Source organism: Berghia stephanieae, chromosome 7 (assembly GCF_034508935.2).
Source record: "Berghia stephanieae isolate SIO BIC M18660-M18661 chromosome 7, UCSD_Bste_1.3, whole genome shotgun sequence".
Taxonomy (NCBI): domain Eukaryota; kingdom Metazoa; phylum Mollusca; class Gastropoda; order Nudibranchia; family Aeolidiidae; genus Berghia; species Berghia stephanieae.
The window spans coordinates 18641104-18667843 of record NC_088366.1 but is presented as its reverse complement, the minus strand read 5'-3'; the positions used below and the strand labels follow the sequence as shown (position 1 = coordinate 18667843).

The following is a 26740-nucleotide window of genomic DNA, read 5'->3' as shown; positions in this document are numbered from 1 at the left end:
ATAAGGACAAAAATGACCATATAACATACTTCAAAATAATTACATTACATTCATATTATCACATACACTGTCTCTCTCCTTGCTTTAATCTCCTCATTCTTATTCTGGACACTAAAAAGCAGGCTCGGTGACAAGTCAATCACCTTTGATTTTAAAGTTTGTGGGTTCAATTTTCTCTCATGAATTAGATTAAATAAAAAAAATTGATATCCCATATTGCCCTTTTACCAGCTTTAGATTACCAAATTTGGGTTGAAAAGGGCATTAAAAATCAGCATGACGAATTTGATTGAATCACCAAAACATACAATTTATAAAAAACTACAATAGGCAGTGTACTAGCTAGTACAATCACAGAATTATTCCAATACCAAGGAGACAATTTTAAAACATCCGGCGTTTGTCGATTTACAGATGACACTGCACTCTATAAGCACATCCATTCAATTGAAGCTAGTATCCAACCTTAAAAAAAAAAAAAAAAATTTATTCTCTATTGTCTTCTGGCACTTCTCTACTCACATCATCTCTTGTTGTTACCAACATAAGTGCCTGCTCCACTCACTTTTCTGAATTAAACATTCACCCCATATACCGGAGCATAATCAATGTCTCAATCGTTTCTATGATATATGTTTGTGTTGAGAATATTGGCTATTAAGCTTAACTGCTGGTCAAGTAACTTTGCGATGGTTTTGTGGCGAGCGAACCCGCGGTCTCCAGAAGTGGGTGAGAGAGAGCTCTAGAATTGACCTGAGTTTGATACGAATATTTTTTGTATTCGTGGATAGCTCACACGGTAGAGCCACGCTCTCACCTGCCAGGCGGAGTTGTACCAATAAGGTCGCAGGTTCAAACCCCACCACCGCCGCGAAAATTTTTATTCTCTATTGTCTTCTGGCACTTTTCTACTCACTTCATCTCTTGTATCCAACCCTAACAATGACTTGCTTAACAATGACTTGACAAAACTGGAAGCTGTGTTGCAAGCACCGTAAAACCCTTAAAAACAAACAAACAAAAACTGGAAGCATGGTAGAAAACATGGCCTATGAACTTCAATGTGAGCAAATGCAACGCTCTGACAATATTAAACAATAAAAAGCACTGTAAACTTTGAGCACCACTTTCATGACCAAATATTAGATTACATATCTCAAATATAACATCAAAGGCAAATAAAACAGGCCCTTTTTTTTAACCACAAAACCTGAATGGCTGCCCCGTTAAAAATCAAACAATTGCCTACAAAGCTATATAGTGAGTAATAGTAAAGTAAGGCCCAGCCTCGAATATGCAAGCATAATAATATGGGATCCCTATACCAACAGAATCGAAATGGTACAAATTAGAGATGCAAAAAAAAAAATGACCCCATGCTGAGTCATGAATACGCTTTATAAGTATAAGGGAGAATTTTACAATATGTGACCCACTGTCTCAAAACGGTATTATGTCGGGACGAATTGGACTCCAAAAAGTGAATTGGTAAATAAACTGATAAAAAATAGGACCTAGATTAACCCCAAGTTTCATATTTGTGTCTATAAATTCAATTTCCAGCATCTAGTCCATCCCGACATAATACCACTTTGACACGGTGAGTCACATATGATGATTTATCTTGTGGACGAGTGGCCCCATAACTTAGTGATGGTGCACTAGCCTCACAAGCAAAGGATCTGTTATCAATCCTGGATGCAGTCAAGATTTTTTTCTAAGCTCTTCTTTGTCATGCAGTATGTGATTTTGTTAGATGAGATTTAGATCTAACAGAAACTACTCTGCAATAGACTAGCGCACAATCCAAGGGGTAGCAAGCAATTGCTACTGTTCATTTAACATAAAAGAAACTGGCATAAATTCCAGATATATAGCTCTGAATAACTTTTTTTTTAAAATTACTTTATGGACAAGACAGTTTTTACATGGGTATATACACTCCTGCATGATTTCCTCGAACTGCTTGGGACATTTCACTTACGATAGTTACATGAAATCAATGACGACTTGTCACATGTTATGAAAGACTTGACAAATTAATGGTAAATGGAAATTGTGTTGACAATGTTAACTCTAGGTTTACGCAAGAGTTCTGATATTTTTCCACAAGAGAAATTATTCAATAATTTAAGATTTTATAAATTACTGGAGATGATTAATATGTATTGTGATACAAGTTTTCTTGACAGTAAAATTCAAAGAGTCATCACAGGGATGCCCTTTGCTAAAATAAAAAAAAAAAAAGCTTGAATTTTTCTCTCATAAAGAGTATACATATATGTGACCCCTCCTCTCAAAACGGTATTAAGTCGGGATGATTAAGATGCTGAAAATGGAATTTGTAGCCAGAAATGTCATGCTTAAGTTGAGTTTATATGCTTTATAGAGGAGAAGGAATATCATATTTTACTCTGCTAAAAACCAATGTTTCATATTTTGGACCATTTTAACTATAATTTTACTTTTTAGCATCTGGTCCATCCCGACATAATACCGTTTTGAGACGAGGGGTCACATATATGAAAATATTTCGTGCAATCAACACAAAATTCCCATTTAGATGGACTACTTGTTTATTTACAAAGATATATCTCAATCCAGCTCTACAAGTCAATGCTGTATGCAGCAGGTATGGCATCTTTTCAATAACAACCATGTTCACACAACAAAATAAGAGCAATTGGTATTATAAAAGTATCAGGAAAAGAAATGACCATAAAACATACATTCATATAATCACATACACTGTCTCTCTCTAAAAGCAGGCTCGGTGACAAGTCAATCACCTTTGATTTTAAAGTTTGTGGGTTCAATTTTCTCTCATGAATTGGATTTTTTTAAAATGCTGATGTCCCGTATTGCCCTTTTTCCAGCTTACGATTACCCAATTTGGATTGAAAAGGGCATTAAAAATAAGCATGACAAATTTTGATTGAAACACCAAAAACATACCATTCATAAAAACTACAACAGCAAATCTCAGAAGTGAGAACCATGAGTTTGGTTTTTGAAAATGATTATTAAAAGGATATCATGAATATGGTTTTTTAAAATGATTATTAAAAGGTTACCATGAGTGTGGTTTTTTAAAATGATTTTTAAAAGGTGACCATGGGTGTGGTTTTTAAAAATGTTTAATATAGTATCCTATACACATGATTAATAGGTCCTTAACAAAGTTCTTTTACTTAGTGTCCAATATAATTTTAAAATTTAGTTTAAATCATAACCATTTTATTATTATTTTTTTCCCCAAAAAAATCCTTTATTTCTGAATTGTACCTTGGACTATAAACAGAAGGTGACTTAGTTTAGATTACAATTTTACTTTAAATTTTTTTTTATTTTTAGCAGTTAAATCCAACTGCATTGCAGAGCTACCTGGCAAGGATTTCAATTATTTTCTTAACTATTGAAAGGATCAGTATTTTCTGTATACATATTTTTTTTTCAAAGCACAACAAAGGTTATTAAATATATAAACAATTAAAAAGACCTGACCAGAAAACCAAAATGAACTTCAATACCAATGACTATATTATGACTCATTAACTATCACTCCTTAAAGAAGTCGATTTGTGTAAATATATAAATATACAAAGCAATATTTTGAAATAAACATTTTAAATATAGCCTACAACCATAAAATTAATAAAAGCAAGCGGTGATTTCTATAGCGCCTTTATTCGTCTATGAAAATGCTCAATTACTCTTTACATTTAAAAGGAAAATTATCAAATGAAATAAAGATGACTAAGTGGATTGAATTACACCAAAACAATAATATACAGTGGCAGTAAGTAATAAAAGTAAGTACGGAGGTTGTGTTTTAGTGATAATTAGTAAATGCAATGGTAAAAATCCAATTTGAGATCTTTACAAAAAGTACTTACGCTTTATCATATTTACATAGTGTCAATTTGTATCAGGAACTATTTTGACTGAACACGAAAAGTCTATAATAAAGTCGATTATGGAGAGAATTCTCACCTTGATACAATGTTAGATCATCATCAGATCAATCAATTTCTCAGCTCACACTTGCTTTAGGATAATGTCATACTTTCATTGTGAAATTAGAAAAATGACATTTTTTAGCATGAAAAAAGTGATTAGGAATTGAAAGAACTGCCTTTCATTTGTTTTTAATTGATTGACCAGACGAGAATGTAATATTTTATCTCGGTGAAAATGTTCTCTAGATTGTGTATTTGGGACGATTGTCCATTGTAAAGACAGTAAAAGGACTAAAATAAATGCAATTAATTATCATTGTCAATATTGATGATCAATTTGATCTTTCTAGATTATCCCTTAGGCGATGACGGAGTGGTAGGTCATTCATCTTTGGATTGGAAGGTATGGGATTCGAATCACAGCTGAATAAAATCAACAGTTATTGACTAGTATTGTGTATACCGTAACATACAATTTTAACTTAGCTCACTCAATCCTAGAGATTTTTGCTACTTTTCAAAATTGGAAAAAATATATTAAAAACGAGCATGTACACATATATTTTTATCCAACTACCATTTGCATGTAAAAACTAAAAATATTATCTTTGATACTAAGCCTATAATTTGTCTCAGAAAAATGTGATAAATAGGCATGGGGTAAAAGTAACCCGGGTAAACTACGGATATTGTCCGTGTTAGGGTTGAGTGAGTTAAATTAATTTTACGACTCAATACAAGTCTCCCTCTGAAGGGCAGCAAGCAATTACAACTATCCTCTGAAGGGTAGCAAGCAATTACAACTGTCCGTTTAACGCTCTAGAAAACGGGATAAACTTCACCCTCATGATTCTTAGTGCATCTTAGGGACTACTTTTATTGTAATCATAAGTACAAGTCATTATAATTAACTGTAAATACATCAATAACTTCCTTTCAGCAGAACCAAATAACAACGTTTTTAAAATCAAAATATAATATGTAGACATATCAATAAAAACCTATCGACAGGTCTAATTAATTGAATTTAAAATGCCTATGTAGTTTCCTTTAAAAAGTGATGAACAAAAAATAAATTAAACAGTTTCAAAAAGAACAAAATACCAAACACGGAACATTTTGGGCTCAAAACCCTTCTTCAGCCAGCAAGAACAACGAAAGGACGTGCTAAATATCTCTTTGCCGTCTATCTGGTTTTTAAAGTAATGCATTTATGTTCTTATTATTTTGTTGGCTGAAGGAATTTCTTTAAGACTGAAACATTCCGTGTTTGGTATTTTGTTCGTTTTTGAATCTGTTATATATTCATTTTTGTTTATTACTTTTTACAGTCCACAGCTTCTCGAAGTTTAGCATCACTTTGAAAAGCTGTGGAAAGTCACATTCTTTGTTAAAAAAAATTGATCTTTTTGGCTTGAGTTAAAAAAAAAAACAACCCAAAAAACTACAGAAATGAATATTTCATTGCTTTCTGTATTACAAAATAAACTAAATATTCGTTTGTCTAAAATGCAAACAAGTACAGTTTGCTGTTTATGATTAAGAGGTAAAATGTACCATTTTTGTTGCTTTATATTTTTTCTTATTCTTTGTTTAGACATGCCAAAAATACAATTTGTTGTTAATTATCAAAATGTAAAATTTACATAGCCTATTGTCCTCTATCACATCACAAATCTGGGGTTGTGACTTTACACGATAGTTTCTAAAGTGTAGCCAAAAATCCGTTGTTATACGATTATTTTCATTATATAACCGGAATATCTGGATTTTGGTTCTCATAATCTAAGCAGAGACGCTTGTTTTGTCTTTGGCCTTCACGAATTTTTCATTATGAACACCACAGGTGTCGTTGGAAGAGAAGTGAAAGGTCCCGGCAATGGTGGGAGACTTTTCACCCATGGCAATTGTGTCAGTCATCTGGGTAGAAAGATGAAAGTAAGAAACACTGAGATAAAATAGAGGACCTTGGAAATACTATGTCATTAACATGCAAACGGCACCAAAACTAAAAGATCTGAAAACACATAAAATCTCTCTCTCTCTCTCTCTCTCTCTCTCTCTCTCTCTCTCTCTCTCTCTCTCTCTCTCTCTCTCTCACTCTCTCTCTCCCTCTCTCTCACTCTCTCTCTTTCACACACATACACATACAAATGTGTGCACACGTGCATACACAATTATTTATTACAAGCATAGCTGTCTGTTCAATGAACGTGATGATAAGTTGATGAACTCACAATCTATGACTGACGTGTTGAATTAAATTTGAACTCAATTTCTATTGTCTTGATAGACAATACATTTTTCGACTTTGTAAAATAACTCCATTGAGCTTTTTGTTTGGGCACGGAGAGATATAGACCCTATATATTTCGCTCACTCATCGTAGAATTCTTTCACAATGTTAACAATGGAAAATGGTTCATATCAATTTTAAGAAATTAATTGTATTCAAAATAATGAAAGGAACCATGTAGTGGCAAAGACTCTATTTGCAAGTACTCCCACCTCAATGAAAGGTTTACACACAACCCACGTGCTCAAAATGAAGGCGTCTGTTTTCGATAGAATTTGACGAAACAAATTTGATTTTTCGATAAAATCATCACGAAGTCTAATCAATGTCATAATACACAAACCCATCTTCATGTCAGTTGTAAAATGCAAAATTTTATGATAATTGGTCCTGTAGTTTCGGAGCATTAGTATTACTAAAAATAAAAAAAATCCAATTTGCCTAATATATATATATATATATATATATATATATATATATATATATATATATATATATATATATATATATATATATATATATATATATATATAATATATATATATATATATAATATATATATATATATATATATATATATATATATATATATATATATATATATATATATATATATAATATATATATATATATATAATGAAAACCCCATCATCGTCTCAAGATGGTATTGTCTCACGGTGAACCTGATGGCATAAAATTTAGCTTCAAGCTTATGTCTCAAAAGTTGAGTTAAAATAAAATATATAACTCAATTTGGGGAATCATTTTGTTCCTTAGGTTAATCACATTTCTAATCACAATTCAGACACTATTGAAGAGGAAAGAGGATATTTATCAATTGTAATTGTTGATGTCTGTTACTCATATTTTGATATTTTGTTGTTGATATAACGTTACAATATTCTTCTTTTGTATTTTTCTTTTGTTGTTCTTGTTTTGTTGTTTCTTCTTTCTTTCTTCTCTTCTTCTTCTTCTCTTCTTTCTTCTCTTCTTCTTCTCTTCTTCTTCTTCTTCTTCTCTTCTTCTTCTCTCTTCTTCTTCTTTCTTCTTCTTCTTTCTTCTTCTTCTTCTTCTCTTCTTCTTTTTCTTCTTCTTTCTTCTTCTTCTTCTTCTCTCTTCTTCTTCTTCTTCTTCTTCTTCTTCTTCTTCTTCTTCTTCTTCTTCTTCTTCTTTCTTCTTCTCTCTCTTCTTCTTCTTCTTCTTCTTCTTCTTCTCTTCTTTTCTTCTTCTTCTTCTTCTCTTCTTCTTCTTCTTCTTCTTCTTCTTCTTCTTCTTCTTCTTCTTCTTCTTCTTCTTCTTCTTCTTTCTTCTTCTTCTTCTTCTTCTTCTTCTCTTCTTCCTTCTTCTTCTTCTTCTTCTTCTTCTTCTTCTTCCTCTTCTTCTTCTTCTCTTCTTCTCTTCTTCTTCTTCTTCTTCTTCTTCTTCTTCTTCTTCTTCTTCTTCTTCTTCTTCTTCCTTTCTTTCTTTCTTTCTTTCTTTCTTTCTTTTTTTTTTTTTTGTTCGACATTTTGGTTTATTTTTCTTAACGTCATGTTAATCATATTGCAGTCTCTATATATTCACATGTGGAATGATTTTGTCCTGATAAAGGAGAAACTCGAAACGGTAACAATAGTTTAGTTTGTCTTATGTTATTTACTGAAGCTTAACATGAATTTCTCCATATATCTTTTTTTTCCAGGGCGAATTTTCTGGACAAATTTAAAATATCTTTTTTTTTTTTATCCGAGTATGGTAGGGAAAATATTGTTCATTCTAACTTGTAAATCGCCATTTGGTATCTGGGGCAGTCCGACAAAATACCTATTTGAGGCGGTGGGGCACAGAAAAAGAAAAAGTAAATTGTACTCACCCGTGGTTTTTTACACCAAGAGTAATTGTAATAGGTTCTCTCATCGATGTGCTTTCCTTTGTTACAGCCTGTGTGGAGAGGAATGAGGAAGGTGGAAGTGAGCACACTTTATCGAATAACGTCATTATCAAATAATCAATGGGACAGTATAGAAGCAACACGAAAACGAATCATTATTATTATTATTATTATTATTATTATTATTATTATTATTATTATTATTATTATTATTAAATTATTATTATTATTATTATTATTATTATTATTATTATTATTATTTTTATTATCATTATTAGTATTATTATTATTATTATTATCATCATCATCATCATCATCATCATCATCATCATCATCATCACCGGTATTATAAAAGAAAGACAGTACGATTACCTACCTGTAGCCAGTGACATGCCAGCAGAAACCACAAAGGACAGAAGGAGAGCAACGCTTGAAAGATGAAGATAAGATAGGTACGGATGACCTAGGCTGGTGTCTTGTCTGGGGAATAACAACAACAACAACAACAACAACAACAAATGAACATTATTGGCATGTTATTTATTATAAGTTCTTTGACACGTCTCTCACATTGGAACATTACACAAAACAAGCGTGTTGAACAATTTTAAGTCAACATCCTCCTGCTCCTCCTCCTCCACCTCCTGCACCTCCTCCTTCTTGTTAAAAAAATTACCCCTAAAAAACAAGACCCTCCTCCTTAACATACACAACAACACCACCACCAACAACAAAAAGAAATATAGATAGTTCGAAGATGACGCCACTCAGGTCATTGTTATTGTTTTTTGCCATCCGCGTTTATGAGTAATGCTCACTGAACTGTGTTAACCCGACTATAAACGTTCATGGATACACACAGTTTTGTGTGTTGGTCCGTTATACTTCCGAATGGCAATGTTATGAGCTTCTTAGCCAAGCGCATACTATCTATAGAAAAAGAAGTTACCACATATACGCAAAACACTTTTATCATTGTGGCGCAGTTAATTGTTAAGTCCCAACTTTTTATTTATGTACCGTCAACCGGTTACTTAGGCCATCCGGGGCTACTTAGGCCACTTTGTAGAATAAAAAAAGGTTGCTTTAAACAAAGTTAAATTCATGAGTGCTTATTAGATCTATTGGGTTCTAATTATTTAAAAGATAAAAGCTACATGTAATTTATCTTTTAAAATAAGCAAATCTTGTTTTCAGTAAGTGGCCTAAGTTACCCCGGGGGGCCTAAGTAGCCCCAGTTGACGGTACTACGTCCATCGTATCTCCTTACCCTAGTCCTTCAGTTGTCAAGGTGGTGAACATGGTCGTTGAATTATACATCATGGTGCTGTTGACATTGCACGTCTCCAGTCTTGGAGGCAGGTCAATTTTGGGTGGTGGGTAGATGATGGGGTAGATCCCATAATAGAATGTACCCAATAGACTGACGAAGAGACCAGTGCCTGCACCCTGTGGATAAAAAAAACAAACAAACTTGAGCTTTTATATAGAGCAATATCCACTAAACGTGCTCAAAGCGCTTTACAAGGGGTCCCTGGCCAACAGCAACACGTAACATTTAGAACGGGACATGACGCCTGTTAGGCGATATTACATTTTCTTTTTGGACAAAGACAACGCTGTTAACGACCAGGTACTCGTTTTACACCTGAATACGATGAGAGAATGTGAGTAAAGAGCCTTCTCCAAGGACTCAACTATGCGCCGAGTGCGAGGCTCGAAGCCAGGACCTTCCGATCCAAAAGCGAGTGTCATACCACTAGACCACATAGCCGCACATTCAGTAAATTTAGGCATTATAACAAAATAAAAACAAATGAATTAAAATACGTCCTTTCTTCATCCCCCTTAAGGAAATTTGTCTTCATGGTTTGCTCCAAGGGAAAAATGGAATGACCAAGACGTAAACCATAATAACAATGATGCAAAGTGAGCTAGAATGAAGTGACTTGCTCAAGGCTAGACAGCGCGGTCCTGTCACCCATAGGGTTAACTTTAAATTCCCTTTTCGGCATCTGGTTTACCTCGACATAATACCAGATTGAGGGGATGGGTCACAAGTTTAAAAAAAATAGAAACATAGGATAGATTAAAGAAAAGCAAATATTTGACCTCTCGCCTCAAAACGGTATTGTGTCGGGATGATAAAGTTGCTGAAAACTGAATTTATAGCCAGAAATATCAGACTTTCGTTGAGTTTGTATGTTATGTTGAGAAGAATGAATATCATAATTTAGTGCGCCGAATACCAAAATTTTTAAATTTTGACAAGTTTAGCTCTAAATTGACTTTTTAGTATCTGGTTCATCCCTACATAATACCGTTTTGGGACGATGGGTCACATATAAAAAGTCGAAACTTACCAAACTGTTGATAAAAGGGACAAATATTCCGTTGAGTATAAGGCCCAGGAGAGGTCCTCCTATCATACCAAAAACGCTGAATGATATAATGAAAGCTGTCTTGCCCAAGGAACCAATTACATAGGCCATACCGATGGTCGTCATTCCAAACACAACCACTGGTGATGATATCGATGTGACGAAAGGATGATATTATTTTGTATTGATGATGATGATGGTATTCATGACGATGATAATGATGATTATGATGATATGAAAATATAGTTATTTTTTGCAACAACAAAAATTGGGTCTGTAACCACACTGAATGAATTGATTTCAATTTTGAACCATTTTAAAATGGCTTTTCATAGACCAAGTCTGTTGATACAGATTTGTTCCTTAAAATTCGGAATCTTTTTAAATTTCTCCAAAATTGTAAATATTTTTTTTTTTTGTAGCTTATGGCAGGTCCGGTATTCAAGAACTTGAACTTTTTTTATACAACGCAAAATCCACTAAACGTGCTCAAAGCGCTTTACAATGGGTTTCTGATCAACAGCAACACATTTAGAACGGGACAAATGCCTGTCAGGCGATATTGCAATTTCTTTCCGACATAATAATAATAATAATAATAAATGGCATTTATATAGCGCTTTACCCCGTTGTCACAGGCTCTAAGCGCTTTACAGTGATATAAAACAAAACATATTACAGTGAGACAAGTGTGAAGGAAACGTGATACGAATTCAATTTAACAACAACAAAATATGAAAATAATATTGCAACATTATGACGTAAAAAGAATGACAACATAGACAACGCTTTTAGCTGCCAGGTACTCATTTTACACCTGAGTATGGTGAGAGAATGTGAGTAAAGAGCCCTTTTCTAAGGCTCAATTATGCGACGAGCGAGTCTCAAACTCAGGACTTTCCGATCCGAAAGCGAGTGTCATACCACTAGACCACATAGCCGCATGCACCGCCAGGGATGTTATACTCACCTAAAATCATGGTAGCCATCGAGAGCAGTTTTTGGCTTGGTAAGCTCTTCTTTTTTTGAGCAAACAACGGTTTGATGAGATCCTCCAGGGTGACCGCTGCTAGCGAGTTGATTCCAGACGACAGGGTGCTGGGGATGAAAGAGCGGAGGGAGCGGGAAGAGGAGATGAAACATCCGTCGTTTTTAATCAGTTCATTGACAAATACTATTCTATATTTCACATAAAAGAAGAAAACAATAATTACACCCCCCCCCCCCCCCCCGCCCCTTTCCAAAATAATAAAAAAAAAAAATCAAATCAAATAAACAAACCAGAATAAATAAATAAATTAAGTTAAACAAAGCAAACAAAATAACAAAAGAAACAAAACACGTCAACCCCCCCCCCCCCCCCAAATAAAAAATTATTAAAAAAAGAAATAATCAATAAATAAAATAAAATAAAATAAAATGAATCCTGAACTGATTCAGTACCTGCATTTGTATTTATGTTGTTATTGTTATTTGTCTTGACTGAAGAATAATTTCTAGCCCAAAACGTTACGTGTTTGGTATTTTGTTCTTTTTAAAAAAATCTGTTATATTCATTTTTGTTTATTCATTTTTTTTTACCTGACAGAAGCGCTGAATATGGAGGCAACAAAGAGTCCCGGAAGTCCTGGCATTGTACCCATCGTCTCCAGGACAAATAGAGGTAGGAGCTGGGTGGACAGATTGACAAACATAATGGCTTATCTTAAATTTGGATCAATATTAATATTTTAAGTGATGCTTGCATGAAATGACAATCTGTCTGATTTATCCGTTAGTCAATTGATTGATTCATTTATTTATTTATATGTTTATTTAATTCATTTATTAAGCTATTAATTTATATCCGAATTGATCATTTTATTTATATATGGCCTAGTAGATAAGGCATTGCATTTATACACAAGAAACCCGGTTCAAGTTCCGATGTCAGCATTTCGTTTTTTAATATTTTCTTTTCTTGAGCAAGAATTGATTACTTTGTAGCGCTGTGCTGCAGCTGGTTATCTCGTTTTCTATCTCGAAGAGACCTTTAAAAAGAATTCCCAATGAGAATGAATAAAGGTAATTTTTAAGGCATAATATTTCCACTAGAATTAACAGACCAGCTACCCAATCACTGCTGGGTGAAGAGAAGAAAAAAAAACGACAACAACAAAAAAATAAATAAAAATTACAAAACAACCTCGACTTGACCTGGGATCGACCTAGGTCCCTTTGCGTGTGAAGTGATCGTGAGTGCTCTACCAACTGAGCATATTATGATTAAAAGAGTGGGTGGTAATGGTAAAGATCAGGATGCTGACTTACCTGATCAGGACTACTGATCACGTCTTGGGTCAGAGGGTCACAGGAGTTGAAAGCGTACATAACCAGACCAAGAATGCATAAAAGGGTCACGTAAAACACCCAGATTGGAAGGTTTAGCAGTAAAGCTCTGTTGGTGAAAGAAATAAAGAAGAGGGGGAGGGGGGGGGGGGAGATGAGGAGCATAATATGAGGTAGCGTACATAATCGAATGAAAAATTTGATCAAATTGAAGCTGCTTGCAAGAAGATTTCTGTTCATCGTGGCCCCTCTCTCTCTCTCTCTCTCTCTCTCTCTCTCTCTCTCTCTCTCTCTCTCTCTCTCTCTCTCTCTAGCTATCTATCTATCTATCTATCTATCTATCTATCTATCTATCTATCTATCTATCTATCTATCGATATCTCTCTCTCTCTCTCTCTCTCTCTCTCTCTCTCTCTCTCGTTCTCTCTCTCGTTCTCTTTCTCTCTCGTTCTCTTTCTCAATATTTTCCAAATGGCAGGCTTACCCAGCAGAAAAATTGATTTTTTAAACTAAAGCAATCTCTCTACAAAACAACTTTATGTTCTTATTAATTAAACAAGGATCATTGTGATGTGCTAAATAAATCTGAATAAGAAAAAATGTATATTGTATGGTAACAAATGTGACGATTTTGCTGTAGGTGGTAAGGAGAGGGTTAATTAACTGTGGGAAATGAGAGTTGAATTCTAATTTATAGAAAAGACGTACAACGCTGAGATAGCTTCCTACTTACATCTGGGCTTTCCTCACAGTTTTGACACTGGAGTACCTTTGCAAATTAATCTGGTAACCCCCATAAACACACATCATGTTGGTCCCCCCACCGATCAGAAATGTCCAGAACGTATGTCGGATGCTTGGGTCAGGGTTCATTCTGCCATTATGATGTCAAAGGAAGAGAGCAAAGTTTGTAACATTCTAGATTGAACAACAACAATAATAATAATAATAATAATAATAATAATAATAATAATAATAATAATAATAATAATAATAATAATAATAATAATAATAATAATGATGATGATGATGATGATGATGATGGTGATGAAATCTCGTTTCTATCGCTAGCTAAAACTAGTTAGTTACAGAATTAGCAACATCATACCACTAAATGTCCCATCTTCTCAAAACGGTTTTAATGTCGGGATGAACAAGGAGCTGGAAATCGAATTTTTTATAAAATTTTGGGTTATTTTGCATTCTTCATGGGAATGAATGAATACGATTTCTTACATCACAAAAGACACAAAGTTCGTATTTCTTATCATTTCATTTCTAAACGCACTTTTCAGGGTTTGATCCATCCCGACGTAAACTGTTTTGAGACGACGGGTCACATATCAATAATCAATTATAATTAAAAGTGAAAAAAAAAACTTACTCAAACCGTGGCAGTCTGTTTCCCTTGTCCGCCAACTCCCAAACCCGGGACCAGCCTCCTACGTCACTGGCCCCCTTGAACATGAGGGCTACAAGTCCTGCCCAGATGACCACAAGCTGGAAGGCATCAGTCCACACCACAGCTCGGATACCGCCCTAGAGATTGAATGAAGATGACGTCACTCAGCTCTTTGTTATTGTTTTTGTTTTTAATTGTTTTAGATAGGGCGCTTGCAACACATTAAGGTCATTTCAGCGCCAGTAAAAGGGAGAAAATGATACAGTAAAAAAAAAAAGAATCTAGAATAAGAATTAAGCAAAAATAAGATAGAAGGGAATGGTTCGAATAAGGAACAATAATTGTATCAGTATAATAGTACTTAGTTTGATATCACCCAAAAAGTCTCATTCAAACACCAGCATAGGATCCGAAAGCAGGAATACTCTCAAATATCTACTGACTGCTGTTTCTACTACTACTACTACTACTACTACTACTACTACTACTACTACTACTACTACTACTACTACTACTACTACTACTTCTACTACTATCTACTATACTACTACTACTACACTACTACTACTACTACTACTACTAACTACTACTACTACTACTACTACTACTACTACTACTACTACTACTACTACTACTACTACTACTACTACTACTACTACTACTACTACTACTACTACTACACTCACTACTACTACTACTACTACTACTACTACTACTACTACTACTACTACTACTACTACTACTACTACTATTATTACTACTACTACTACTACTACTACTACAAAAAGTTAAATCAATACGGAATAAAGTTGAATAAAATGCAAACTACGCATCCGGGATATCAGACTTACAATGGTAGTGTAGAAGGTACAGACCACGCCCATTATCACGATAGACACTTCTTTGGAGATACCGGTAACTATGATAAAGAAAAAAAACAAAGGTAGAGAAAATAATTTTTAAAAAAATAAAAGGTCAACTTCATACATTAGCATTTCCACAATTTGCTAAAAGAATGTTTAGAATAGTCCCCTTTTTATGAATTCTGACCAAAAATAAAAACCCAATAAAAAACAAAAAACAAAACAAAAACAAAATAAAAAAAAAACAAAAACAAACAAACAAAAATACAAACAAACAAAAAACATACAAACCATAAACAAAACCTTTCTAGTCTAAATTTATGCTGGTTGTCAAAAAGGATCGTCCATATTCTTAAACATCCTGCTATTAAAATAGTTTTATCTCCTGAAGATTCAATACATAATCTATTTATCATGAGTCCTCCGAAGGACTGGTTACATACACACTTCCAAAGAGTTTGGAACCGGAAGAGTAGAAGGTCTGACATCACGGCTTCTCTGCTCTAACGCATAAACTTTCACCTTAAAAAAAAAAATAATATGTGACCTTGCATAACATAACACTTACCTTGACTCAGCGCTATAGCAGGGGCGTACAGAACAGCCGCCATGTAGAGAAGCTGTCGAAACAATATTTAAAAAAAATATCAATTAATGTTAAAACATTAAATTATGAACAAAACTCTGGAAAAGTATGACAGTTTGAAACAGTGCCAAATTAGGCAGAAATAAAAAGAAAGAAAGAAATCATCCCATAAAATCGCAATCTCTTGACAGGGGATCGAATGTCAGTCAGTCGAGGCAACCTGATTTTGTGTATATGTGTGTGTGTGTGTGTGTGTGTGTGTGTGTGTGTGTGTATGTTTGTGGAGGGGATTTGCTGATTTTCTCTTGTTTGTTTGGGTTTTTCTTTTCTTTATGCCTCTTCAGGGTCTGTTTCATAATAAATACATACATACATACATACGTACGTACATACGCACATACCAAGGAGGGCTTTAGAAAGGAGGCTCGCCTTGGATTTTCAGGCCCCGCTAGTGGGGGCCATTGGTTGGATAACGATTTCAAGCAAAACTACCGCTTTTCTGCCTTGGTACAATTTCCTTGAATGCGCAATAATTGATTCTGTTCTTATAATTTCGGTACTTTATAATAAATTGGTTAATTGGCGACCATAAGTTTTAAATAATATTTCTTATGTCTTGAATGATATGAAAATATACAAAAAGTAGTGAACTATCAAAAATTTCACAGGAAACTATGAACTCTTTTTCTATGACGCCCTCTTACAAACTGAGTGATTGGGTTTGTTATCTTTTTTGAAATCGAAAGTACGAATCTGATTTCAATACCTTTTAATAACTATGGCTAATTTATCGAACCAGAATCTTTGAAAAGTGGTAAGTGCCAATAATAAATGCGTAATAATTATTTAAGACATGTTTAGAATTATCAACTGTAGTTCCTGCAGACGATAGTTGGGCCCATTGTCGTGCTTGTTCTGTCGATTCGCACAGATAATCAGAATCAGACTCCGCCTGATTAGGAATCCGAATCGGATTACTGTTCCTTATTTTATTATGAATTATGGCCTGCGGCTTTATATTTATATATTTTTTTCTATATGGTTAACTGACAAATATTGACTTTATTGTTTTAGTCTAGTGTATAAGTCTAGAGGGCCCCTTTGCTCGTCACGTCAACTTCACAACTTTATCTTGAACAGTCCTTTCTATTTCTACTATCTAGAATAGAAGTTGCTAGTTAGTGGGTCTGATATTACCATATCATATTCATATACGATGGAACTTGGACTCTGACTCTGAATATATAGTTATGCCCATTACATGGATCTGTGTTGCTGATATGACTGTCAATCGTATGGGACTAGTAACTAAGACTCTTAATATAATATAGTTTTGCCTCATTGATCTGAGATGTTACTGAACTGTTGTTACAGTTACACTCACTCACTCTATTACTATTATCTCTGTGACTATGGAAAGTAATTATGGATCTGATCTACTCCATTGACTGAAAGGAATGAACTAGTAGTCTGAATATATAGTTTTGTCTCATTGATCTAAGATGAGACTCTATTAAACAACTCTATGACTATGGAAGGGAACTATGGATCTGATTCTGATGCTACTCATTGACTGTACTGTAAGGAATGAACTATAGTAGTCAGATGTTTTATGAATGGCGCATGTTTTTCTAGTTTTTCTAAGATGTCCCTCTATCAAAAGTTGCAAAACTTTGTGTCAACTTCCGAATCAATTTCTCTAAACTGATTAAAGATTTTGGCCCGTATTGAATTGTGATGCCATATCACAAAAAAAAAGATTTCTTCTTCACAACCTATAAAAAGCTACTTTAAAACCGCTGTCATACAATTAGAGATTTTACACTGCTAAATATTTAAACAGTTTCGCACCACAAAGTAAGAGATGACTTCATCGTTTTTCAAAAAAATCTTGTGACACAGTAGTTCACATCATACTATTACAAAAATTACTATTTTCCGAATAAAAGCAAAACACATTAACATAAAGTAACAACTTATGTAGTTTGCATCCAATTTGGACTTTATAATTTATTGCTTTTTATTTACATCATGTCGCAATTACCGAAGACTGATATGAATCTCTAGTTTTAACTTATTTGAATTAGTGATTAAATACTCAAAATTGTCAAATTAACATTGAATGTTTATATTTAACTTTGAAAAATTGTATCTATACATGACCGATTCACATAGCATTTAAAGTTTTCTTTTAAACCTATAAGCTCTTAAACAATACGATATGATACGGAATCTCTATCGGTTCCTTTCTCGTAAAGCTGCGAAAAGAAGTCTACTTGTATCTATCGATAAGCCATTAAAGAGGACATCTATGGAATTGGAATTTCAAAATAAACTCTGAGTTTTGCATGTTATTGTTGTTACGTTGTTGTTGAACACAAGCACATTTTGTGGAAACACTGCATCATAAATTGATGAATTTCTACTTTTGACTGGTCTACATTATATTTATGTAATCCTCTTTGGCATAAATACCAAGCTATTTCTCAAAACTTTGAACTCAAAATAATGTTGGAAGTGCGTAATGTTCACTTTTATTTGTATTCATCAAACACGTATATTGATTGTTATAAAATGTAAACTTGTCTGTCGTTCCTTCATATTCAGATTCTGTACGAACATCATATAATTTTCAATTAACTGAACATTCCATTTTAACAAATTATTTAAAAATGGATAAGCGGAAAATCATAATTTCGACACTATAAATCATTTTTGAGTTCAGATCCTCACCCGTTATCGATTTTAATATAGCTGTAATAAGCGAAATACTTTCCTATTGTTTTTTTTAAAAGTCGTGATAAAACATTTTTATTAAAACAAAATGATCCAGAGTTTCATACAAATTTTTGCAGCTGTACATCGTGAACAGCTAGCTGAGAAAAAGAAGGAAAAGACGCGCCCCTTATTAACAATCCGACTATTGTACTCTGAATATATATTGATCTGATATGTTACTTTATTAATTAACTCTATGAATATGGAATGGAATGGAACTATGAATTTGATGCTACTCCATTGACTATATTGAATGAACCAGTACTCTGAATGTTTTTCCTCACATGAACTTTTGCCTCTTGTGGGTCTGATGTTCATGGACGTGATTTGTTAGCATATTCAAGATGGGGAAAATTGTGGTGTTGAGAATTACAATGGTAACTACAATAAAGCCAAAAAATGTTGTGTGTTCAGATTGACTATAAAGAGGAACCAGATCGGTAAACATGGTTAAACAAATCCCTCCTGGTGATGATATTGAGCTACATCCGACAAAATTTATTATTTGTGAAAGACATTGGTCTGCAGGTGTTCCAATGAAAATTCTACCTGGCAGACCGATCGTCCCTTATAGGGATGAAATAGTGTTCAAAAAATTAATAAATTCGAGAGATCCTAATTACAACTACTATGTAGTGCATCCCTTAGTAGATATTTCGGTATTCATATTTTTCTTGGGATCATCCTTCGCAGATTACCTCCCTTTGTTGATATTGTACATCTCCTTTCCCCTTCATCTAATTGTTCATCTTCTTCTTCATAATCACATTACATGTACATTCATTAATCAAGCTTCTAAAGAAATCATCCTGAATCAATCACTATAAGGTCAGTTTTTAGAATATCTAACTACTCATCCTTTTCCGTTTCTTGGCTACTCCTATTCACTGCTGATAATAATAATTATTAATTATTTTTTTGGACCCAGAATTCACAATCACTCTCTAAAAAGGTAGATCTTGCCATATAATGCCCCTGCTGTTATTTTGGTGTAAATTTTCTATATTTTTTGTTGGCCCCCACTAGCGTTGCCTGAAGATTCCATATGATTGTCCTTTCAGTATAGTTGTCCTTGGCACATACATACAATATTGCATACATACATACATACATACATACATACATACATACATACATACATACATACATACATACATACATACATACATACATACATACATACATACATACATACATACATACATAATAATATGCGTATATAGATACATACATGCATGCATACATAAAAAAACAGACATAAAGAGAGAGAGTGAGAGAGAGAGAGAGAGAGAGAGAGAGAGAGAGAGAGGGGGGAGGGAGAAAGAAAGAGAGAGAGAGAGAGAGAGAGAGAGAGAGAGAGAGAGAGAGAGATAGACAGACAGATAGATAGATAGAGAGAGATAGACAGATAGATAGATAGAGAGAGAGAGAAAGAAAGAGAGAGAGAGAGAGAGAGAGAGAGAGAGAGAGAGAGAGAGAGAGAGAGAGAGTCATTTTAACTGACATTACAATAGCATTACGAGTAGTTATCATCACGAGACATTTATATCATTAAGGACACAAATAAACAGAACATACATACATACATACATATATACATACATACATACATACATACATACATACATACATACATACATACATACATACATACATACATACATACATACATACTTATATGCGTATATAGATACATACATGCATGCATACATAAAAAAACAGACATAAAGAGAGAGAGAGAGAGTGAGAGAGAGAGAGAGAGAGAGAGAGAGAGGGGGGGGGGAGGGAGAAAGAAAGAGAGAGAGAGAGAGAGATAGACAGATAGATAGATAGAGAGAGATAGACAGATAGATAGAGAGAGAGAAAGAAAGAGAGAGAGATAGATAGAGAGAAAGAAAGAAAGAAAGAAAGAGAGAGAGAGAGAGAGAGAAGAAAGAAAGAGAGAGAGAGAGAGAGAGAGAGAGAGAGAGAGAGAGAGAGCGAGAGAGTCATTTTAACTGACATTACAATAGCATTACGAGTAGTTATCATCACGAGACATTTATATCATTAAGGACACAAATAAACAGAACACGGATGTGAGCGGGAAAATAATTGATGTCATTAGAGCTATTCATGAATTTCCAAAGTTTGAGTCATTGTAGTCCCTTAGAAATCACGCTACTCCTTGGGATTAACACGCATGATTCTTAAAATAGCAATCGGTTTTTCCCAGTTATTCCTTATTTTTTTTTACTCTTTAACTTGGGCTTTACACTATGCATACATATTTATTCATATTAAATTGTTATGAGCCATTTATCTGGCGCATTTTCATGTTTTCACGGTTTCACATGAGACTGAAATACAGAGACAGAAAATTTCGGGATTGGCAAAAGGGTTTTTAACTCCCTCTTTTACTACCAACTACAGGAAAATCGTCACATTTGTTACGATACAACCAACATTTTCTTGTTCAGATTTGATTTACAAATCACAAAATTTGAAGAAAAATCTTTGTTATATTTGCAAGAACACAATGCTGATTTCAAACATATAACATAGAAACGATTGAGACATTGAGTATGCTCCGGTATATGGGGTGAATTTTTAATTCAGAAAAGTGAGTGGAGCAGGCACTTATGTTGGTAACAACAAGATATGGAGTGAGTAGAAAAGTGCCAGAAGACAATAGAGAATAAAAAATTTTATATATAAATATATATTTTTGTGTTTGTGGATAGCTCACACGGTAGAGCCACGCTCTCACCTGCCAGGCGGAGTTGTCGTACCAATAAGGTCGCAGGTTCAAACCCCACCACCGCCGCGAAAATTTTTTTTATTCTCTATTGTCTTCTGGCACTTTTCTATTCACTCCATATCTTGTTGTTACCAACATAAGTGCATGCTCCACTCACTTTTCTGAATTAATAATTCACCCCATATACCGGAGCATACTCAATGTCTCAAATCGTTTCTAGGTTATATGTTTGTGTTGAGAATATTGGCTATTAAGCTTAACTGCTGGTCAAAAATAACTTCGCGATGGTTGTGCGCGAACGAGCCGGCGATCTCCAGAAGTGGGTGAGAGAGGGCTCTAGAAATATGACTTGGGTTTGATACGAATATTTTTGTGTTCGTGGATAGCTCACACGGTAGAGCCACGCTCTCACCTGCCAGGCGGAGCTGTCGTACCAATAAGGTCGCAGGTTCAAACCCCACCACCGCCGCAAAAAAAATGTTTTATTCTCTCTTGTCTTCTGGCACTTTTCTACTCACTCCATATCTTGTTGTCCTTGTAAAAGGCACTTTATCTTCTCTTAATAAACTAGAGTTAAAATCTACCTCATCATTAATTTTTCTCAGGATTCAAGCAGCATATACACTTCTATATATATATATAAAATATATATATATATATATATATATATATATATATATATATATATATATATATATAAATGAGAAGATAGAAAACAAACTCACAATGATGATGCAGAAGGCTAAAGACCCAACGTATCGGATAGCTTTGTTGTATCGGAGTTCCAGGTACTGAAATGGAATAAACAGAGGCATCCGTTAGCTGCCCACGTTTGAGAGTTTATTGCTATAACAAATTCCAATATTGATGATTATGATGATGATGATGATGATGAAGAAGAAGAAGAAGAAGAAGAAGAAGAAGAAGAAGAGGAGGAGGAGGAGGAGGAGGAGGAGGAGGAGGAGGAGGACGAGGAGATGATGATGATGATGATGATGATGATGATGATGATGATGATGATGATGATGATGATGATGATGATGATGAAACACCGCAATCCCAATCATACCATATTTTATTTAATTTATTAACATTAAAATAATTTGATATTTGTTTTATATAGATATATTACCGAATTGTTTTGTGATACAAAATGATATTTTCCATACAAGGATCAATAATGTATATCTTATCTTATCTCATCTTACCTCATAGGCATTAGTCAACTGCAGCCTGTGGAAGACCGGCACCACAAAAACACACACCACTATGAAACAGGGAATGATTCCAATAATCCACAGAAACTGCTCACCACCTCTGGTGTACACCTCAGCTGGAACCCCCAGGATTGTTGTGGCAGACGTAAAAGAGGCGCCCAGAGATAGGGCTACAGGCAGCACGGGGAGACTGCGACCACCTGATTGATGGAGAGAAAAATGTCAATCAGAATAAGAATGGTGCTTATTTGTGACCCTTCGTCTCGAAACGGTATTATGTCGGAATGAACTGGACCCCGAAAAGTGACTTTAGAATCAAATTGAAAGTAAATACCAATGTTTGAGCTTTTGCATGGTGAGAAATTGTCTTCATTCTGTAACATAACAAATCGAAACAAACCTCAAGTTTCATGTTTTTGTTAATAAATTCAATTTTTTTTCACCCAAGTCATCCGGACATAATACTGTTTAGAGACGGAGAGTCACATTTACTTAATCACCATTGAGCCATGGGATTCATATGTAAATGTTGCTGCTCGAAGCTCGAAGAAGTAAATACAAATGTGGAATTGAATGTAAGCTTCAATTTAAGGCATGGACGTTTCGGGTTTCCCCCTTTATCAACAAACAGGATGATTGAAATATTACAAATGAATGAGATAATGTGGAACATCTGCAGTGTTTCTATCATCCTGTTTGTTGATAAAGGGGAAACCCGAAACGTCCATTTATCTGTTTGCGTTATTAAATTGAAGCGTACATTCAATTCCACATTGTTATTTATTTCATGGGATTCGTAAGGCATCATCTACCAAGGACTCCCATTTCTATCTATCGGCTATAGAGACACCCCAGGTTAGACCAACCTCTTTAGCTTTAACCCTCTCCTTACCACCTGCAGCAAAATCGTCACATTTGTTACGACACAATAGGCATATTTCTAATTCAGATTTATTTTGTACATCACAAAGTTTGAAGAATGATAATTGTTTAATTAATAAGAACATAAAGTTGTTTTGATAGAGATTGTTTGCGTTTAAAAAGTCAATTTTTCTGCTGGGTCAGCCTGGCATTTTGGGAAAATACTGAAAAGGATCGGTAAGCTCTTCTATTCGCATTCTGTAGGTTCAATGGCTCAGCAATACTATGTCTCCAAATTTAAAGCGATGTGAAGCGTGGTCAAGGACTGAATGGGAGTAGGTGGTCGCAAAATCTTTCGACATCGGCGTTGTCTCCTTGGGCAAATCATTACAATTCATAATTCCTCTCGACTCAAGTGTGGATGTACACCTGGCTGTAGGCAGAGGCATATATTATGGAAAAATGGATAGCAAGAATATACTACTTTCCGCCAGATCTATCTAACCGACCCACTGCTGGGTGGACAGGGGGATCTCGAATTCACCCGGGATCGATCTCAGCCCCTTTGAGTGTGAAGTGAGTGCTTCACTAACTGAACAATTGGGACTCTCTTTTATATAAAAAGAAATAAAATAAAATTCCCTTTATTCATCTCATAGGGGAAATTTTTTGTCATGAGGATCTATTCCGAGGGAAGCCTTGTATAACCCAGGCGCCAGCCGCAGTGCAGCGCTGCAAATTGAGCTAGGGCTAGATGACAATGCAGCGGTGGTTGATCGAACTCTGTAACCTTTTGGGTACGAAGCAAAGACCGTATCGCTGAACCACGCTGCCCCATAAATAAGAGTTGTAAGAAATCACCCACCTGTGAGCATCTCGTCGGCTGATGTTGTTTTCTTTCTTCTGGACATGACTCCAAAGTACAATCCTGTAATTTAAACGCATCAAATTAAATATCTATTAACTCACTCAACCCTAACACCGACTAACACCGGAGTTCACCAGGATTACTTTTACACCGTGCCTATTTATTACATTGCTCTGAGACAAATTATAGGCGTAGTATCAAAGCTAATGTTTTTAGCTTTTGCATGTTAATGGTAGTTGAATAAAACTATCTAGCTATATACATGCTCATTTTAATACATTTTTTCCAATTTTGAAAAGTAGCTAAAATCTCTGGGATTGAGTGAGTTAAGCTTTAAATTTTACCAGGTTATAAAAATGTAAAAGTCATTGTGAAAGAGATTGGAGTTTAGAATAACAAACACACTGATACATAGACAAAGTAAGGCAAATTCTAGAATGATAAAATAAAGGTATGATGTACATCAGTGAAAGCATGAATATGGTGATAAATAAAGAAAAATAATAATAATAATAATAATAATAATAATAATAATAATAATAATAATAATAATAATAATAATAATAATAATAATAATAATAATAATATCATTCTCGTGTAAAACACTAGCTCTGGGCACTTTACAATATAAATTTATCAATTTTAAGTGAAAAAAACCCCAAAAAAAACAAACAAAAAACTTTCATAGCCAAATCAAGGATTCATAGAGAATAAAAACAAATAGAGTGAAAATGTGTCTTCCTCTGAGTGACAGAGTGATGAATCAAGAGTATAAGAGAGAGAGAGAGAGAGAGAGAGAGAGAGAGAGAGAGAGAGAGATGCATGTGTGTATATGTGTGTGTGTGTGTGTGTGTGTGTGTGTGAGAGAGAGAGAGAGAAGGAGAGAGAGTGAAAGAGAGAGAGAGTGAGAGAGACAGAAAGAAAGAAAGAAAGAAAGAAAGAGAGAGAGAGAGAGAGAGAGAGAGAGAGAGAGAGAGAGAGAGAGAGAGAGAGAGAGAGAGTGAGAGAGAGAGAGAACACAAAAAATAAATAATGATAGAAACATAAAAATTGGTCGAAATAGTATCAATATAACGCACAAGAGATTTTTTATTCCGAGACTTAAGACATTCAAGTAAACGTCAATCGAAGTGCAGGTTTGACATCCGAACCCACTATGGGCCTAGTTTAACAGTGTTGTTATGGACAACATTTTGCATCATTTTTTTTTTTTTAGATTTCCATTACAACAATGAGCCCATAAGGAATTGAGATATCAGGCCTGCAATTACGGGCACGTCGGATGAAATCAATGCAAAATTAGCTGAATACTACATCATGCAAGGCATCAAATAATCTTCAGAGGCGAATGGAAAATATGGAAGGGTTGATATAAATACAGTACTACATTAGGCCCCAAATTTTTGCCAGTTTCAATTTGAAAACAAAAACAAAAAAATTAATTCACATGATGGCATACTCACCAATACCGGAAGAGATAACAAGCATGATACTGAAGACGACATAGTCCTCCCACTCAAAGCCAGGGGTTGCCATGGTAACAATTCGCCGATCACGCTAATTCTTGACACTGTGAAGAAAAAAATCAGACAGGACATCTTGAGATAAATAATAAACGGATCGGATGAGCAAAATTTAAGCACTTCAGCATGTATATAGCGCAATATCCACTACACGTGCTCAGAGCGCTTTACATGGGGTTCCTTGCCTATAGATAGTTCGAATATGACGTCACTCGGGTCTTTGTTATTGTTTTTTGCCATCCGCGTTTATGAGTAATGCTCACTGAACTGTATTAACCCGACTATAAACGCTCATGGATACACACAGTTTTGTGTGTTGGCCGTGAAACTCCCGGATGGCAATATTATGAGCTTCTTAGCCAAGCTCATACTATCTATAGCAAAGCTTAAGACGTTGAACGAAAAGTGCCGCCTCCTATTAATTTGGCAACATTACAATTTTTTTTCTCGACAGAGACCATGCTGTTAAGGGCCAGGGTTTAATTTTTTTTAAAAAATTGGGCTTTTAATATAGCACAATATCCACTTGACGTGCTCAAAGTGCTTTACAAGGGGTCCCCGGCCAACAGCAACATTTAACATTTAGGGGTGGGACATGACGCCGGTTAGGCGATATTACATTTTTTTTCGGACAGAGACAACGCTGTTAACGGTCAGGTACTCATTTTTAACCTGAGTACGGTGAGAGAATGTGCGTAAAGAGCCTTCTCCAAAGACTCAACTATGCGCCGAGCGAGGTTCGAACCCAGGACCTTCCGATCCGAAGGCGAGTGTCATACCATTAGACCACATCCTCCTCTTTTTCTTTCTTTATTTTTCTTCGCTGTTTTTGTTATTTTGCTTTAAGTGGATCCTTATCAGTTTAGTTCGTGTCCGTTATTCGGCTTTTTATTGATACATATTTGTTGAAACCGTCATTAGAAATAGTTTTTGATATAGCCCATAAATAATAACTGTAATAAAAGACAATCCTTAATTATCTGATGTTTATTCACTACTAATTATTGCAGTATGCGCGCGCTCAATGTGTGTGTGTGTGTGTGTGTGAATGTGTGTGAGTGTGAGTGT

The 26740-nt window shown here is 34.7% G+C and overlaps 1 protein-coding gene across 9 annotated transcripts in view; it reads right to left on the bottom strand.

Moving 5' to 3' along the window:
• Window positions 1–2564: 2564 nt before the first annotated feature.
• Window positions 2565–26740, bottom strand: part of LOC144976833 (sodium-coupled monocarboxylate transporter 2-like) — a 122833-nt gene continuing 98657 nt past the window's right edge. For all 9 annotated transcript variants that reach the window (XM_078921329.1, XM_078921328.1, XM_078921323.1 and 6 more), the window contains 16 exons: window positions 25613–25719; window positions 24147–24209; window positions 22412–22620; window positions 21929–21994; window positions 15668–15719; window positions 15088–15155; window positions 14219–14373; window positions 13568–13708; window positions 12817–12943; window positions 12088–12176; window positions 11477–11604; window positions 10489–10646; window positions 9396–9574; window positions 8502–8605; window positions 8108–8175; window positions 2565–5879 (listed from right to left, as the gene is read on the bottom strand). In XM_078921329.1, coding sequence (XP_078777455.1) covers window positions 5745–5879; window positions 8108–8175; window positions 8502–8605; window positions 9396–9574; window positions 10489–10646; window positions 11477–11604; window positions 12088–12176; window positions 12817–12943; window positions 13568–13708; window positions 14219–14373; window positions 15088–15155; window positions 15668–15719; window positions 21929–21994; window positions 22412–22620; window positions 24147–24209; window positions 25613–25685 — 1815 coding nt within the window. In that variant the 5' untranslated portion in view covers window positions 25686–25719 and the 3' untranslated portion in view covers window positions 2565–5744. The remainder of the gene's footprint in view (window positions 5880–8107; window positions 8176–8501; window positions 8606–9395; window positions 9575–10488; window positions 10647–11476; window positions 11605–12087; window positions 12177–12816; window positions 12944–13567; window positions 13709–14218; window positions 14374–15087; window positions 15156–15667; window positions 15720–21928; window positions 21995–22411; window positions 22621–24146; window positions 24210–25612; window positions 25720–26740) is intronic.